Below are 17944 nucleotides of genomic sequence, written 5' to 3'. Positions count from 1 at the left end.
TTATTACTATAAAAAATCAAAACGACGGTGGGGGTCGGTGCCGCGGTGGGCAAGTGACGCAACCGGTGTTGCGGCTTAACACCGGTATAACCGTCAGCACCATCTATCGCGGCAAGCCTAATGTGAACCACATTTCTTTACAAATAATATTTGGCACAATTAGCTAAGAACATTGTATGCAAAATTTGTGTGAAAACTGCATATGAATGTTTACAAACAAATTATGATTGACAAAAAAAACTTTCTCACTAAAATTAATTCTAAATTAATGAAAAAAAAATGTTTGTTTGAGTGATGAAAGGCGAAAGAAAAAATCACTAACGTTAAAACGAGGTTAAGAAACCCATCTTAGATACAAAACGTTTTTAAGAAATTTGGATGTGCGTGTAAATATGAATAATTTAACCAATTATTAATGAATGAGAACCATTGACTGTAAAGCAGCCCTGATTAGGGAGGTGCAGAACTACATATTTTTAAAATAGTCTTTTCAGAGGGTTGCGTAAAGAACTACAGATTTAAACTTTGTAAATCTGAATCCAAAGTTGTTTGTGTGCATCTGCTGTAAGCGTATGTACATTGTGTTAGACCAGCATTGCTTATATGATATGTTTTTAGGAGGCAGGGGAGGATCACGAGGAGGAAGAGGAGGCTTCAGAAATACCTTTAAATCAGGTGATATTACATTCATCCTTCATTCCCCTCAACAGAAGTCTGGTTTTAAGACTATCAGTCAATATTTATATTATACTCAAAGAACACTAGCTGTCTCCAAAATAATGTTGATGTAATTTAAAAGCTTTTTTCACATCAATGTTTTGATGCATCTTCCAAATCTTTCTGGGTTAAATCATTTTACTGTAAAAGACATGAGTGTGAGACTAAATCTCTCCGAATGGCATTGTTGCGCCCTTGAAGGGCACTGTGGGATGGGTCGCCACACCAAGGGTTGTTTCGGATGAATTCCCTTTCTACAAGGCTGTTAGAGAAGGATTACTTTCTTGAAGTGACCATCACATTTATGATAATGTGACCCAGGGTGGCGACTCTATTAGTTATAGCACAAAATAAACATCAGACGGTGTATTTAAAAAGCAGTATAGCTTACTGAAATTCCTGACAATAATTGTGACATAAATTGAGCAAAATAATTACGGTTATCAGTTTAACTGTTATTGTGCAGTCTTGCATGTATGCATTTTAATAAGAATTTTTGCATGATCTTGATTATTTTTCAGAAACTGATGAAAATGGCAACGATGAGGGTAAAGTTAAATTTTTTTAAACAAGACATGTTTTTTTGGCTCTTACGCTCTTATTTGTTTCATGGACCCCGTCTCTTTGTTGCAGGTTGGAAAGATGGTGAAGGCCAAGGAAGAGGTCGCGGTGGTTTCCGAGATGGTTTCCGCGGTGGTTTTCGTGGTGGTTTCCGTGATGGTTGGTTTTTGGAATAAATTAATTTGAATTGTAATTTATGTGAGAAAATAGCCAAGCACGTTTCTTGTCATCTCTTTCTGCTATGTATGTATGAACTTGGGTGCCTGAAGCAATGGTGAATTATGTAGTTTAGTGCTCATTATACACGCATTTAACCACACAACATTGCCTTTGACCAATCATAGTAAAGTTGTGTAATGACTTGTTTTATTTTAATGTTCATTGCCTGTTTTTAAGGTGGTAATGAAGAGACTGGGAGAAGAGGCTTTGGAAGAGGTGATGAATTTGTTTACATCCGTGTACAATTTTTCATAATTTTTTTGTTTTTGTTTACATTGTTGTTTATCTTCCAGAAAATTACGAAAATGGCACAGATGAGGGTAATGCCTTTTTTTCCCGAATAATAGACATTTATTTATGACTCGTGATGTTTAATGGAGCCCATCTGTTTGTTGCAGGTTGGAAAGGAGGTGAAGGCCGAGGAAGAGGTCGTGGAGGCTTCCGTGGTGGTTTCCGTGATGGTTGGTTGTAGTTATAATGTGATGTGATGGTGGCTGGAAGACATGAGGCGTGAATCTAGCACAGCTATGTAGAAAGTTAGTTGCCTGGGGCAATGGTGAATTATACAGTTTAGGTTATATATAGTACATGTTTGACCACAGCTGCCTTTGACCAATCACAACTGAATCATGTCATTTCATTTTAATATTTATGTCCTGCTTTTAAGGTGGTGGCGATGAAGAGACAGGAAAAAGAGGCTTTGGAAGAGGAGGTGACATTTTAATATTCATGTTTTTTGTTTTTTTGTTAGTTGTTAGTAATTTATCTTATGGGTTCAATTGAACTCTCTTCAATGACGGTGTAGGTTTCAGAGGCCGGAATGAGGAAGTGTTTCCCAAGGGTAATTTACTGCATTTATAGTAACTAGTAAGTAATAAACTATGCTTTTTTTTTATTTGCTTAGTTTTCTTGTTTTTTTCCCTAATTGTCCAGCCTCAACCGCAGACAAGCCAGATCAAGAAGCAGGTGAAAATGCAGGTGGGTAATTTTCCTTCAATGCAAGTCATTGCTTTAGTCAGTGCAGGATAGTATTATAGTTGACTTGTTTTATATCCAGAATAAACTAACCTTGTGTTTCTCTTTCTTGTAGGACCCAAGGTTGTCTATGTGCCGCCTCCCCCTCCAGAAGAGGAGAGTTCCATATTTTCCCATTATGCCACAGGCATTAATTTTGACAAATATGATGACATCCTTGTGGATGTGAGTGGCAGCAATCCTCCAAAGGCCATTATGGTAAGTTATTAGTGCATATATTTTGTAATCTATTAGAAGTTGTAGTATCAGTGCGATTTGTATGTACTAAATCGTAGGGATGGGCGATATCTTATCGTTTGCGATATACCGGTAAAATTTCTCCACACGATAAGAATTCGTATTAACGATTAATCGATTAATTGATCGTTAATTTAAACGACGATCGATCATGGAAATGATCGAAAATTGACATCCCTAGAAGAGATGCATCATTTAAAAAGGAGTGCATCGGTTAAAGTGTCAATCTGGAACACATCTAAATGATGCCTGTGTGTTTGTGAATGATCTCGGTTGCTCAGATTTGACAAGACATTGATAGAAAAAAATATATTCTTCATTGTGTCTACACACAGGCTCATTTCCACGAGCTGTTTTGTTTACATAGCATGGTCAGAAGCTATGAAAATAGGGTAAAATGGCTACAAATTCAACACAGTACCTCAAAATAAAATGTCCCTCATGTGCTCGCTCTCTCTTACAGACTTTTGATGAAGCAGGACTTTGTGAATCACTGAGAAAGAATGTAACGAAGTCTGGATATGTGAAGCCTACTCCTGTCCAGAAACATGGAATTCCCATTATTTCTGCTGGACGAGATCTGATGGCTTGTGCCCAGACCGGATCAGGAAAAACGGCAAGAACAACCCTCTATGACATGCTGTTCTTATTAAATGCCAATTTGTGATTCTGGTGTGGTTTTTATCAGTGATGGTAATTACTTATATAATTGACTGTTTGCTTGCTCTGTGCCATCACTCAGGCGGCCTTCCTGCTGCCCATCCTACAGCGGCTGATGGCTGATGGAGTGGCAGCCAGCAAGTTCAGTGAGGTGCAGGAGCCTGAGGCCATAATCGTGGCCCCCACCAGAGAGCTCATCAATCAGATCTATCTTGAGGCCAGGAAGTTTGCATATGGGTACACATTTTAGAATTTACAGCGATTTTATACGTTTATGTACTGTTTAAATTTATACATTTCTTGGCTGAAACCAAACATTCTGGAAACACTGACTTAAAGTAATTTTTTAATTAGACTTCGTTTGGAATAATTCATAATTTAAACCGTATATATGAAAACAGAAAAATTTAAGCAGAGTTTTATGCAACAAAAGACATGCAGATAGTAACAAACTTTTGACATACAAGACATTGTTTTCTCATGTGTTGCACTAAACCATCTCATAGCCTTTGCCTAAATGCTTCTGGCCATAACGACATGAATCCCACTTAAAATCACTAGGAAAAATAAGTAAATCTGCAATTGCCTTTTGAATTTTTGCTACAGTACATTATGCACAGTAGGGCTGGGTATTGATACAGATTTTATGAGTCACCTCCTTTATTTATATTGCTCTTTCTACAATACATGATTCCGATTCATAACTCCTTATTAGCTTAGTCCATACTATGGACTCGTATGAGGTCCCTCATTTATTCTATATCGCTTGTAGCTTCCAGGTTAAAAATTATGGCAATATAAAATGTGGTTTTGAATCTTGTGTAGGACCTGTGTGCGTCCTGTGGTGGTTTATGGAGGTATAAATACTGGATACACTATTCGAGAGGTGTTAAAGGGCTGCAATATTTTGTGTGGGACCCCAGGACGATTGCTTGACATCATTGGTCGTGGAAAGGTAATGTTTTCCCCCCCTAATGTGCTAAAGTATTTCATAAATGATAGAATATATAAGGTGGCTATGTGGTGGTGTTTTACTTTTATTTGTCAGGTTGGCCTGAGTAAGCTGCGGTATTTGGTTCTGGATGAAGCAGACAGAATGTTGGACATGGGCTTCGAGCCAGATATGCGTAAGCTGGTGGGATCTCCAGGCATGCCTTCAAAAGAGGATCGACAAACCCTCATGTTCAGTGCCACCTACCCTGAAGATATTCAAAGGTCTGACTCTGACACGCTTTAAAGGCCAATTCACGTTGTGCCGACAAAGACACATTCGTCAGGTTTTGTCTGATTGGTGTTACCCTTGTCTGTGTCTGTTGCCATTTGTCGGCACTTGTTTTTGCTGATTGAGCATGTTGAATCTGTGTTTGTTTTCTCTTGGAATGTGTGAAAAAGTGGTTGGTCTGCGTCTGTCGGTGCGGTGTGAATTTCCTTTAAAGAATTATTCTTCCAGAAACTGATTGTTCCAAACCTGTCTGTTCTTTGGAGCACAAAAGATGTTAAATGTTCAAGCTGCTTTTTGAAAATAGTGTAAAAGGTTACAAAGTTTCAAAAAGAACAAAAACCATCATAGTACGTCCAAACTAGTTCTGAGAGCTCAAAAATGGCTCGGAGACGGTGTGCTTCTGTTTCGTTGCACTCATCTAGCTACAAGAGTGAGTAATGTAAACACCCCCTTAAAAACTTGTCTGACTGGGGTCAAATAAATCTAAAACCAGATTAATTACACAGGGCTTTAAACGGATCAAATAGTCATCCACACAACTAGATGATTTTGAAAATGTTTTGCACATCTCTTATTCCGTGAGAGTGATGCTTCAGTAGGAATGATCGATGCGTCATGTGTTGTATGATAGGATGGCTGCAGATTTTTTGAAAGTGGACTACATTTTCCTTGCTGTTGGTGTGGTTGGTGGAGCATGCAGTGATGTGGAGCAAACTATCGTTCAGGTGGACCAGTACTCCAAGAGAGACCAGCTGCTTGAACTGCTCAGATCTACAGGTACATTCACATGCATACACCTCTGATTATTTTACATTGAGGGCTTACTGAAAATCCATATGCAATTTACTTATTGAAGCATAAACATGTTGCTTTTAAAAGTCATTTCAAAAGCCATTTGATAACCTTGTGAGAAACTGACGGATATTCAAGTCATTAAATTAGTTCACAGAAACCTTTAAAGGGGTCATGAATAGTGCTGGGCGGTATACCGGTTCATACCGAATACCGGTGTTTATTTTTCTTATATTAATTTTTAAAATACTGCAACATGTTTAAACAACATTCGGAACGCGACACTGTTTGAAAGGGGTCTCTTTTCACTGTTGCACTGTGGTGAGGGAACAGCTGTATGTGTTACTAAGCGTGAAAGTTCCGAAACTGAAGCTGTAGAACTAATAGAACGTGATGACACAGAAGAACTCATCCACAATATCCACATTGACCGCCACAAATATCCACCGCCCCCTGCCATCAGCTCCCGCGTCTCACACACACGAGCGCGACTTTAGCACTAGATTTAGCAACTTTCAGACCTTTTAGAGGCTTTTTCCATAGAATATACATTAGGGATGGAACGATTACCGGTTTCACGATAAATCACGATAACATGCCCTGACGGTTAGTATTACCGTTTAAAATTTAATTATCATCAAAACCGTGTTTGATTTATCGCACTTTTGAAAACAGTGTGTGTATCAGTTCTTTTTGATCGTTTTCATCTAATTTGAACAAAACCGTGATAATATTGATAACCGTGATAACTTTGGTCACTATAATCGTGATATGAAATTTTCATACCGTTACATCCCTAATATACATACTGACATACCTAGCGACCTTTTTCTGGATAAAACCTTAGCTATCGTTCAGTTGGAAGATGTCGCCAGTACTGCCCCGCGAGTGCGAGGTCTGACTCTCCCAGCGCAGTATCGTCTCTCTCCGCGTCTGTTCTGTGCAGTGCAGTTCAGAGAAGCAGCGCATTCAGCTGGCCGCACAGCAGCAGACTCGTCAGTAAATGAGTACAAAACAGCGTTTCCAAGCACTGTTTGGAATTATAAATATGAGCATAGTTCATCTGTTAATATTATGCACTTTTTTTTGTTTGTTTTTTTAGTTTGTTAATCAGACGCAAACATGTTTGTTACATGCAGTGCACTAATATAGCCAAAACCACCACATAGCCGCTCTTTAGTGTATGCATGTTGATTTTATCAGACTATGTCGCGATTATGAATGAGAGTGACTCCTGGTTAACATGTATTAATGGGTCCTGTTTAGTCACTATTTAGTGTGGAATTTTTCCACAATGTTCACTCATTATGACAGTAAAATAGGGCATTCTAAGTCAATCTACTGCAGTTTTTCCTCTCTCAATCAGTAGAACATGTGGTTAACACCCAGTCATGCATAGAAAAAATAAATGCCGTCATATACAGTGAAACCGGTATAATTTTGAAAAATACCATGATATAAACTTTTAATCATACCGCCCAGCACCTGTCATGGACTGCCTTTTTTTTTTTTTTTTTTGCTGTTCTTGGAAGTGCACCTATGTTATCAAGATTTTTACATCAATAAACATAATTTAGAAGTAATAGGCTATTTTCTGTCCTGTTTTTGACCCCCCTCATCAGAACGCTCTGTTTGAATAGGTGTGGTGGATTGTAGACTCGGAAGTAAACGCCCACTGCTATGATTGGCTAATAGTTGTGAATGTTTGATAGCCTACGTCCTTTGCAGATGGACGCTGCTGTGATTTTTGGTTAAAAATTCATAAATACTCATATCAAACGATCTGTAATAAGACAAAGCAATAGTGATCACTTACAGTTACTCACACTTGAGTGTGTTGCGACATTACTGTTGAATCCAATATCGTCACACAGCATTGTCTTTTAAATTCAATCTTTCTGAAAATCCCGCATCAAATTGTGCCTTGTTTGTAAACGAATCCACGGTAAAATGAAGTGAACAAAGGACCGAGTTCTTACTGACGCGGTCTGGTACTTCATTAAAATTAAGCTTCATCCACCCTTTCCTAATGTTAGGATCAGAAGGAAAGCAATATAAAGACTGTTTTTCCACAGCATGGCAATGTACAGCGTCTTGTCTTCAGAGCATTTTTATCGTTTGGTTTCAGAGTAGACCTGCGGTTGCCTCTTTCGTTATTTACGCTACGTGTGAATCGATGGGTGGGGCTTAACAGGCAGTGCTGTAGAATCGATGGGCAGGGCTAAACAAGCAGTGCTGTAGAATCGGTGGGCGGGGCTAAAAAGGCAGTAGAATCGGTGGGCGGGGCAAAAAAAAAAAAGCAGTGCTGTAGAATCGGTGGGCGGGGCTAAACGGGCAGTGCTGTAGAATCTGGGGGGGCGGGGCTAAACGGGCAGTGCTGTAGAATCTGGGGGGGCGGGGCTAAACGGGCAGTGCTGTAGAATCTGGGGGGGCGGGGCTAAACGGGCAGTGCTGTAGAATCTGGGGGGGCGGGGCTAAACGGGCAGTGCTGTAGAATCTGGGGGGGCGGGGCTAAACGGGCAGTGCTGTAGAATCTGGGGGGGCGGGGCTAAACGGGCAGTGCTGTAGAATCTGGGGGGGCGGGGCTAAACGGGCAGTGCTGTAGAATCTGGGGGGGCGGGGCTAAACGGGCAGTGCTGTAGAATCTGGGGGGGCGGGGCTAAACGGGCAGTGCTGTAGAATCTGGGGGGGCGGGGCTAAACGGGCAGTGCTGTAGAATCTGGGGGGGCGGGGCTAAACGGGCAGTGCTGTAGAATCTGGGGGGGCGGGGCTAAACGGGCAGTGCTGTAGAATCTGGGGGGGCGGGGCTAAACGGGCAGTGCTGTAGAATCTGGGGGGGCGGGGCTAAACGGGCAGTGCTGTAGAATCTGGGGGGGCGGGGCTAAACGGGCAGTGCTGTAGAATCTGGGGGGGCGGGGCTAAACGGGCAGTGCTGTAGAATCTGGGGGGGCGGGGCTAAACGGGCAGTGCTGTAGAATCTGGGGGGGCGGGGCTAAACGGGCAGTGCTGTAGAATCTGGGGGGGCGGGGCTAAACGGGCAGTGCTGTAGAATCTGGGGGGGCGGGGCTAAACGGGCAGTGCTGTAGAATCTGGGGGGGCGGGGCTAAACGGGCAGTGCTGTAGAATCTGGGGGGGCGGGGCTAAACGGGCAGTGCTGTAGAATCTGGGGGGGCGGGGCTAAACGGGCAGTGCTGTAGAATCTGGGGGGGCGGGGCTAAACGGGCAGTGCTGTAGAATCTGGGGGGGCGGGGCTAAACGGGCAGTGCTGTAGAATCTGGGGGGGCGGGGCTAAACGGGCAGTGCTGTAGAATCTGGGGGGGCGGGGCTAAACGGGCAGTGCTGTAGAATCTGGGGGGGCGGGGCTAAACGGGCAGTGCTGTAGAATCTGGGGGGGCGGGGCTAAACGGGCAGTGCTGTAGAATCTGGGGGGGCGGGGCTAAACGGGCAGTGCTGTAGAATCTGGGGGGGCGGGGCTAAACGGGCAGTGCTGTAGAATCTGGGGGGGCGGGGCTAAACGGGCAGTGCTGTAGAATCTGGGGGGGCGGGGCTAAACGGGCAGTGCTGTAGAATCTGGGGGGGCGGGGCTAAACGGGCAGTGCTGTAGAATCTGGGGGGGCGGGGCTAAACGGGCAGTGCTGTAGAATCTGGGGGGGCGGGGCTAAACGGGCAGTGCTGTAGAATCTGGGGGGGCGGGGCTAAACGGGCAGTGCTGTAGAATCTGGGGGGGCGGGGCTAAACGGGCAGTGCTGTAGAATCTGGGGGGGCGGGGCTAAACGGGCAGTGCTGTAGAATCTGGGGGGGCGGGGCTAAACGGGCAGTGCTGTAGAATCTGGGGGGGCGGGGCTAAACGGGCAGTGCTGTAGAATCTGGGGGGGCGGGGCTAAACGGGCAGTGCTGTAGAATCTGGGGGGGCGGGGCTAAACGGGCAGTGCTGTAGAATCTGGGGGGGCGGGGCTAAACGGGCAGTGCTGTAGAATCTGGGGGGGCGGGGCTAAACGGGCAGTGCTGTAGAATCTGGGGGGGCGGGGCTAAACGGGCAGTGCTGTAGAATCTGGGGGGGCGGGGCTAAACGGGCAGTGCTGTAGAATCTGGGGGGGCGGGGCTAAACGGGCAGTGCTGTAGAATCTGGGGGGGCGGGGCTAAACGGGCAGTGCTGTAGAATCTGGGGGGGCGGGGCTAAACGGGCAGTGCTGTAGAATCTGGGGGGGCGGGGCTAAACGGGCAGTGCTGTAGAATCTGGGGGGGCGGGGCTAAACGGGCAGTGCTGTAGAATCTGGGGGGGCGGGGCTAAACGGGCAGTGCTGTAGAATCTGGGGGGGCGGGGCTAAACGGGCAGTGCTGTAGAATCTGGGGGGGCGGGGCTAAACGGGCAGTGCTGTAGAATCTGGGGGGGCGGGGCTAAACGGGCAGTGCTGTAGAATCTGGGGGGGCGGGGCTAAACGGGCAGTGCTGTAGAATCTGGGGGGGCGGGGCTAAACGGGCAGTGCTGTAGAATCTGGGGGGGCGGGGCTAAACGGGCAGTGCTGTAGAATCTGGGGGGGCGGGGCTAAACGGGCAGTGCTGTAGAATCTGGGGGGGCGGGGCTAAACGGGCAGTGCTGTAGAATCTGGGGGGGCGGGGCTAAACGGGCAGTGCTGTAGAATCTGGGGGGGCGGGGCTAAACGGGCAGTGCTGTAGAATCTGGGGGGGCGGGGCTAAACGGGCAGTGCTGTAGAATCTGGGGGGGCGGGGCTAAACGGGCAGTGCTGTAGAATCTGGGGGGGCGGGGCTAAACGGGCAGTGCTGTAGAATCTGGGGGGGCGGGGCTAAACGGGCAGTGCTGTAGAATCTGGGGGGGCGGGGCTAAACGGGCAGTGCTGTAGAATCTGGGGGGGCGGGGCTAAACGGGCAGTGCTGTAGAATCTGGGGGGGCGGGGCTAAACGGGCAGTGCTGTAGAATCTGGGGGGGCGGGGCTAAACGGGCAGTGCTGTAGAATCTGGGGGGGCGGGGCTAAACGGGCAGTGCTGTAGAATCTGGGGGGGCGGGGCTAAACGGGCAGTGCTGTAGAATCTGGGGGGGCGGGGCTAAACGGGCAGTGCTGTAGAATCTGGGGGGGCGGGGCTAAACGGGCAGTGCTGTAGAATCTGGGGGGGCGGGGCTAAACGGGCAGTGCTGTAGAATCTGGGGGGGCGGGGCTAAACGGGCAGTGCTGTAGAATCTGGGGGGGCGGGGCTAAACGGGCAGTGCTGTAGAATCTGGGGGGGCGGGGCTAAACGGGCAGTGCTGTAGAATCTGGGGGGGCGGGGCTAAACGGGCAGTGCTGTAGAATCTGGGGGGGCGGGGCTAAACGGGCAGTGCTGTAGAATCTGGGGGGGCGGGGCTAAACGGGCAGTGCTGTAGAATCTGGGGGGGCGGGGCTAAACGGGCAGTGCTGTAGAATCTGGGGGGGCGGGGCTAAACGGGCAGTGCTGTAGAATCTGGGGGGGCGGGGCTAAACGGGCAGTGCTGTAGAATCTGGGGGGGCGGGGCTAAACGGGCAGTGCTGTAGAATCTGGGGGGGCGGGGCTAAACGGGCAGTGCTGTAGAATCTGGGGGGGCGGGGCTAAACGGGCAGTGCTGTAGAATCTGGGGGGGCGGGGCTAAACGGGCAGTGCTGTAGAATCTGGGGGGGCGGGGCTAAACGGGCAGTGCTGTAGAATCTGGGGGGGCGGGGCTAAACGGGCAGTGCTGTAGAATCTGGGGGGGCGGGGCTAAACGGGCAGTGCTGTAGAATCTGGGGGGGCGGGGCTAAACGGGCAGTGCTGTAGAATCTGGGGGGGCGGGGCTAAACGGGCAGTGCTGTAGAATCTGGGGGGGCGGGGCTAAACGGGCAGTGCTGTAGAATCTGGGGGGGCGGGGCTAAACGGGCAGTGCTGTAGAATCTGGGGGGGCGGGGCTAAACGGGCAGTGCTGTAGAATCTGGGGGGGCGGGGCTAAACGGGCAGTGCTGTAGAATCTGGGGGGGCGGGGCTAAACGGGCAGTGCTGTAGAATCTGGGGGGGCGGGGCTAAACGGGCAGTGCTGTAGAATCTGGGGGGGCGGGGCTAAACGGGCAGTGCTGTAGAATCTGGGGGGGCGGGGCTAAACGGGCAGTGCTGTAGAATCTGGGGGGGCGGGGCTAAACGGGCAGTGCTGTAGAATCTGGGGGGGCGGGGCTAAACGGGCAGTGCTGTAGAATCTGGGGGGGCGGGGCTAAACGGGCAGTGCTGTAGAATCTGGGGGGGCGGGGCTAAACGGGCAGTGCTGTAGAATCTGGGGGGGCGGGGCTAAACGGGCAGTGCTGTAGAATCTGGGGGGGCGGGGCTAAACGGGCAGTGCTGTAGAATCTGGGGGGGCGGGGCTAAACGGGCAGTGCTGTAGAATCTGGGGGGGCGGGGCTAAACGGGCAGTGCTGTAGAATCTGGGGGGGCGGGGCTAAACGGGCAGTGCTGTAGAATCTGGGGGGGCGGGGCTAAACGGGCAGTGCTGTAGAATCTGGGGGGGCGGGGCTAAACGGGCAGTGCTGTAGAATCTGGGGGGGCGGGGCTAAACGGGCAGTGCTGTAGAATCTGGGGGGGCGGGGCTAAACGGGCAGTGCTGTAGAATCTGGGGGGGCGGGGCTAAACGGGCAGTGCTGTAGAATCTGGGGGGGCGGGGCTAAACGGGCAGTGCTGTAGAATCTGGGGGGGCGGGGCTAAACGGGCAGTGCTGTAGAATCTGGGGGGGCGGGGCTAAACGGGCAGTGCTGTAGAATCTGGGGGGGCGGGGCTAAACGGGCAGTGCTGTAGAATCTGGGGGGGCGGGGCTAAACGGGCAGTGCTGTAGAATCTGGGGGGGCGGGGCTAAACGGGCAGTGCTGTAGAATCTGGGGGGGCGGGGCTAAACGGGCAGTGCTGTAGAATCTGGGGGGGCGGGGCTAAACGGGCAGTGCTGTAGAATCTGGGGGGGCGGGGCTAAACGGGCAGTGCTGTAGAATCTGGGGGGGCGGGGCTAAACGGGCAGTGCTGTAGAATCTGGGGGGGCGGGGCTAAACGGGCAGTGCTGTAGAATGGGTGGGCGGGGCTAAACAGGCAGTGCTGTAGAATCGATGGGCAGGGCTAAACAAGCAGTGCTGTAGAATCGGTGGGCGGGGCTAAACGGGCAGTGCTGTAGAAGCAGGCGTTGATCTTCCTCTGCGGAGGCGGTGTGTTTATCCACACTTACATCGAGTAGAACATTCCACAAGCTGTTGTTTTGTCAGACTACCTTCAATATAAACTGTTTTCAGACTAACAAGAAAGTTTTGAGTTCTGAAACTTAAAGGATGTTTTTATAGAACAATGTCCTCTTATGTCAAACGATCAGGAGAATTTTGGTTTCTCAGTTCATGACCCTTTTAAGAATGTTCACACACTTGTAACAGATTTAATCAAATGTAGCAGTAAGAGGTTTATACTGACAGTTTTCCACTGTAATGTGTATCTTTTGTAGGGTTGAGAATCAGTTTTAAAAGTATAAATTTAACTGCTTTAGGCTACTACTGTACTGTATGTAATGCAGTACATATAGTTTGGTACTGATTTTCCAATAGTTTGGTACCGGTTGTCTCCTGTAGCCAATTATGTGAAACTGATTCATGTTTATTCAGTTATTTTTGTTGAAATCCAGTTTTGCATCAGTTTTATACATGTAAAATGTAAATGGGTTGTAAAGAGTTTAATGTTGACATCAACTTCGATGTTCATATCCTGAGCAAACAGATAAATTTTATGGCGCTTTGTTTGCAATTACAGGGAATGAACGCACGATGGTCTTTGTTGAAACCAAAAGAAGTGCTGATTTCATTGCAACATTTCTCTGTCAGGAGAAGCTCTCTACTACAAGCATCCATGGGTATTTTTTTTTTCCTGTCCCTTTCTCTCCAATAACGTGCTGATATAATGTGTTGAATAAAACAAGTCAGTTGTAGATGCATGTTATTACAGATCCTCTCTGACCAAAGCTTTTAATTGAATTTTGTTTCTTTTCCGAATAGTGATCGGGAGCAGCGAGAGCGAGAGAAGGCTCTCAGTGATTTTCGCACAGGCCAGTGTCCGGTGCTGGTGGCCACGTCTGTCGCTGCCAGAGGCTTGGACATTGAACAGGTCCAGCACGTTGTGAATTTCGACCTGCCCAGCAGCATCGATGAATACGTCCATCGCATCGGAAGAACCGGACGGTGTGGAAACATCGGTCGGGCCGTGTCCTTTTTTAACCCAGAGTCTGACACTCCATTAGCTCGCTCTCTGGTCAAAGTTCTGTCGGGGGTTTGTACTTTTCATATCGCATCCAAGATACTTAGCAGTGTTTTCACACTCTTTAGTTGTGAAATGTTCATATTGTGCCTATAAAATCACTTTATATGAACAACAGATTTAAATTAGGCTCTAATACACATAATTATTGATCATTGCTAAAGCAGCACATCAAATACGGTCAACGCTCAAATATGTGCTTTCTTGATGCTCATCAAAAAACATTGGTTTACCATGTTTTATGTGCTTGGAAACTAATGGAATATTTTAATGATAAATGTTGCATATTCTGTGTTGGAATGTAAACCTAGGCAATCAACTGTATACGGTACACACAAATATCAATATAACTTCGTAAACCTCTATCTCACAGGCCCAACAGGAAGTTCCCAAATGGCTGGAGGAAATTGCTTTCAGTGCTCATGGAACAACAGGCTTCAACCCACGTGGAAAAGTGTTTGCGTCTACAGACACTCGGAAGGTACGGCTCATCACTTCTCATGTGGCTGCCTGAACTCCCGTTTTGAACTCGATTTGTAGTCATTTGATGCATGTCTTTTACATTTAGTCATTTAGCAGACGCTTTTATCCAAAACGATTTACAAATGAGGACAATAGAAGCAATCAAAATCAACAAAACTGCAAGTGCTATAATGAGTCTCAGTTATCGCTAGTTCCGCCTTCTCGATGACATCACGCGCGTCGTTAAAGACTGCACGCGACGAATGGTCGGGAAGCAACATGTAGTCTGACATGTTTCTTGTCCACGGTATAATAGAAAGTGCTACAGTTAGAGGGTCAAATAAAGGTGGAACAGATGTGTTTTTAGTCGTTTCTTGAAGATGGCTGAGGACTCAGCGGCTCGGATTGAGTTGTGCAGGTCATTCCACCAGGAGGGAACAGTTAGTGAAAAATTTAACTTTTAATGGTTTTTGTTTTTAGGGAGGGTCCTTCAAGATGGATGAGCCGCCTCAAGCATCCGCCCCAAGCCCAGCTGCGGCTGCAGATGATGAGGAATGGGAGTAACTACTCTAACACCTTACGTTCTGTTAAAAAAAAAAAAAAAAAAAGTCACATTCTGAAAACTGTAGGTTTGATCTGAAGGACAATATTAATCAAGACATGATACCTTTTTAGCGGTTTGGTTTGAATTAATGATCTGATTTTCTGTCACTTGTTTTGATTGAAGAGCACAACTGGATTAGTGGATTTGTTTTGCATGATCCCATTAACACTTTGCTAAGAGCGTATTGAGTTTTGTGAGCTTTTACCTGAAGGTCTTTCCTACAGTTGTACCGTATCAATCAGTTCTGTTGTTAAATGTGACCGTTTGTAGGTTGTTTTCTTGACATTTTTGTCTTAAAGCCTAAGTATACAAGTAAAGAAGCTTGTTTTGCTAATGTACCTTGCACCTTGCCAGATGAAGGTAAATAAAGCGATTGTTTACCAGACGACTTGGTTTTAAAAATTGAATCTTGCTAAAAATTTCACATTCGAGACTAAGCTGTACCACAGAGCAGTGCTTCTCCACTTGTTAAAATGGCTAAAAATAAAGATGGAAGTTGACATTTGATTTCTCAAAAATGACTAGTTTGATTTTAAGCGTTGATTTCTAAACCTCAGTCTTTTTTCCTAAATATGTCAAGCTCTAAAATATTTAGTTGTGTAGAAATTAACGAGGAATAGCTGAAGAGTGGAGGGGAAAAAACACGCCACATCTCTTAATCATGAACGGCAAAAACAAATGAAAAGAAATGTATCATTTGAGTCATATATTGGGCTGTAAATAAGAAGCTTTGTCTTTACCAAAGAATCTTTGAGTATAGCTACAGTTTTATTTAGTAAAGTTTGTTGTATTTGTAAATTTGAGCAATTCTATGGTGTTCGTAACTGTAAAACACAAAGCAATTGAGTGATATGCCTTTACTGAGTAGGAGGTTGCTGCTGTATCTCCTTTAATGATAATCTCTGTTTGGGGTTGTCACAAATGTGGAATCTGTACATGTTCACTTCTGCATTTTAATGGAGCTGTGAAAAAAATAAGATCTCACACCGTAACTTTTAACCATAGCATCTGGTTAGAAGTGGCAAGTGTTAGTCTGGTCCGTTATGTATGCATAAATATAGACGTTTTCATTAATACTGCTATATATTCATACAGTTCAAGTGCCAAAACCACTTCCAAGTGCTTTGCTGACCATTATATATTACTGCTTGATTGGCCAGCCAACATGCCTGACCTGAAGCCCATAGACTGGAGAATCTATGGGATATTTTCAAGAGAAAGATGAGAAACAATCCAACAATGGATCCAACAATCCAGACGAGCTGAAGGCTTCACTAACGCCTCAGCCGAGCCACAGGCTGATCGTCTCCACGCCGCACTGAAGCAGTAATTCATGCAAAAGGAGCCCCAACCAAGTATTGAGTGCAGAATGAAACCTACTTTGGAGATATTGAACATTTCTGTTTCGTCAATCTTTTTTTGATGGATCTTTGAGAAAATATGAGATAATGAATTTTTTATTTTCCTAAGCTGCAAGTCGTAACCATACAAAAAAAAAAACTAGAAATATTTCAGTTTGTATGCAATTAATCTAGAATATAAGAAAGTTTGCTTTTTTTAAATTTTTTTATTAAATTACAAAAAATAAAGAACTTTTCCATGATATGAGATGCACCTGGATAATGCTGGATGAGTTTGGAGAACATCTGAAGAGGTCAGAGAGCATTCCTTCGTCCAGAATCACTCCAGACCCTTCAGATGTCCAGCTGCATGCTGGTGCTTCTCTTCAGTTCACTCATTCTCTACAGGGTTCAGGTCAGAGGTCAGGGATGGCCAGGGCAGAAGCTTCATTTTGTGTTCAGTGACATTTGTTTTGATGTTGATGGTTGTTTCGGCTCATCGTCCTGTTGGAAGATAGGTATTTAATATTTAAGGTAAGGTAATTTTAGTATTAAGGTATCCAGGATCTGGCAGAAAAATCGGCCCACAACATTAAACACTGCAGTATATTTCATTGTACACGTGCGAAACCCATCTTGCGTGTTTGCGGTTAAAAAGCTCATTTTTTTTAGTTTCATCTGACCATAAAAAGCCAGTCCTGTTTGGAGTTCCAGTCATGTCTAGCAAATGAATATGCTGGAGGTGTTTCTTTGGTTGTGTTTAAAAAAAAAAAAATGTTTGTCTTTATTTAAATTATCCTGAGCCTTATAAGTTTGCTGAGCTCCCCTGGTTAAGAACCTCTGTCTGCCGTTAAAATGAACTCTATAATCACAATGCAACAACACTAAATTACACCAAGATTAAAATGCGTACAATAAACATTTTAATTCGATAAATGTTAGTTTTCGGTTTAATTTTTCCCGCGTTTGTTCATAACGGTCTGTTCGCCCGCTCTGGAATTATGGGTAATGTAGTTGTTTGAAGGCGTCCTCGCGTTCCTCGTGCGTTGTGTAGCGGTGACATCTGCACTACTAATCCCATGCGACATTTGAAAAGCACGTGCCGTTTAAATACTGAGTTTCCTTTTCAAAACATTTGTCTCAGCAGATTGTCGGGTTTTGTTTGCTTTGGTAAGTTTATAATTCAAGCTGCCTGTTTATGAGCTTTCATCTAAATACTAAAGCGACACGAAATCTCAATGTGATGCTTATGGCTACCTGTGCAGATAAAAACATAAAGGTACTAACTCTACACTTTTGTTTATGACCCAAATTGAGCTAATGTAAGGGCTTTTGAGTTGATTTAGTGTATTTAGTATTGATCGCTTGAAGTACGTGTTCTGGTTCTTTCGTTTATTTCGTTATAGTCTAAATGAATACTTTAAAACGATTCACAGTCTTGCATGATTTCACCTGTGTTTATGGCATCATGTGTATTGCATATAAACTGCAGGTGTTCGTGTCCTCTAGAGAACAGACATGTTGTTATTGACACACTGCATATGAAGGAGTGTTGTTCATAGCAGATGCAGGGCTCATATAATGACACCTGACTTTCAGAAGTGCCTTCAAACAGCAGAGCTTCAGCTTATCTGGTCTTTTCAAACAGTGATTGCTTATTGCTCTGTTCACAAAACGCGTTTTGTTAAGAATCCAAACAACAGGAAAGGTAATCTACTTTAACTAATTTCCCCTCTTAATCAGATTTAATCAAAGTGTTGATTAGATTTTCTGTTTCTGAATGGCTTTGCCTGCTCCTGCTGAAAATGGTGTTCATTGCAATGG

General features: G+C 45.5%; 2 protein-coding genes across 4 annotated transcripts in view; both read left to right on the top strand.

The window, feature by feature from the left end:
• Positions 1-14762, top strand: part of LOC107715859 (probable ATP-dependent RNA helicase DDX4) — a 24094-nt gene extending 9332 nt beyond the window's left edge. For both annotated transcript variants that reach the window (XM_016522076.1, XM_016522075.1), the window contains 19 exons: positions 619-675; positions 1239-1265; positions 1351-1437; positions 1675-1713; positions 1791-1817; positions 1896-1958; positions 2165-2209; positions 2303-2338; positions 2431-2475; positions 2588-2730; positions 3233-3385; positions 3512-3666; positions 4255-4384; positions 4478-4644; positions 5283-5428; positions 13214-13313; positions 13456-13726; positions 14088-14195; positions 14657-14762. In XM_016522076.1, coding sequence (XP_016377562.1) covers positions 619-675; positions 1239-1265; positions 1351-1437; positions 1675-1713; positions 1791-1817; positions 1896-1958; positions 2165-2209; positions 2303-2338; positions 2431-2475; positions 2588-2730; positions 3233-3385; positions 3512-3666; positions 4255-4384; positions 4478-4644; positions 5283-5428; positions 13214-13313; positions 13456-13726; positions 14088-14195; positions 14657-14740 — 1883 coding nt within the window. In that variant the 3' untranslated portion in view covers positions 14741-14762. The remainder of the gene's footprint in view (positions 1-618; positions 676-1238; positions 1266-1350; positions 1438-1674; positions 1714-1790; positions 1818-1895; positions 1959-2164; positions 2210-2302; positions 2339-2430; positions 2476-2587; positions 2731-3232; positions 3386-3511; positions 3667-4254; positions 4385-4477; positions 4645-5282; positions 5429-13213; positions 13314-13455; positions 13727-14087; positions 14196-14656) is intronic.
• A 2425-nt stretch (positions 14763-17187) lies between these two features.
• The window catches only part of LOC107715861 (sodium-coupled neutral amino acid transporter 9-like), a 16017-nt gene continuing 15260 nt past the window's right edge, over positions 17188-17944 (top strand). The window contains exon 1 of one of the 2 annotated variants that reach the window (XM_016522084.1): positions 17188-17290. The gene's annotated coding sequence lies outside the window, so the exon portion shown is untranslated. The other variant, XM_016522085.1, reaches the window with a different exon arrangement.

This window comes from Sinocyclocheilus rhinocerous, unplaced genomic scaffold (assembly GCF_001515625.1).
Source record: "Sinocyclocheilus rhinocerous isolate Xijiao unplaced genomic scaffold, SAMN03320098_v1.1 scaffold178, whole genome shotgun sequence".
In the NCBI taxonomy this organism is placed as follows: Eukaryota; Metazoa; Chordata; class Actinopteri; order Cypriniformes; family Cyprinidae; genus Sinocyclocheilus; species Sinocyclocheilus rhinocerous.
The sequence above is the reverse complement of the archived record's forward strand: the minus strand, read 5'-3'. Positions and strand labels throughout refer to the sequence as shown.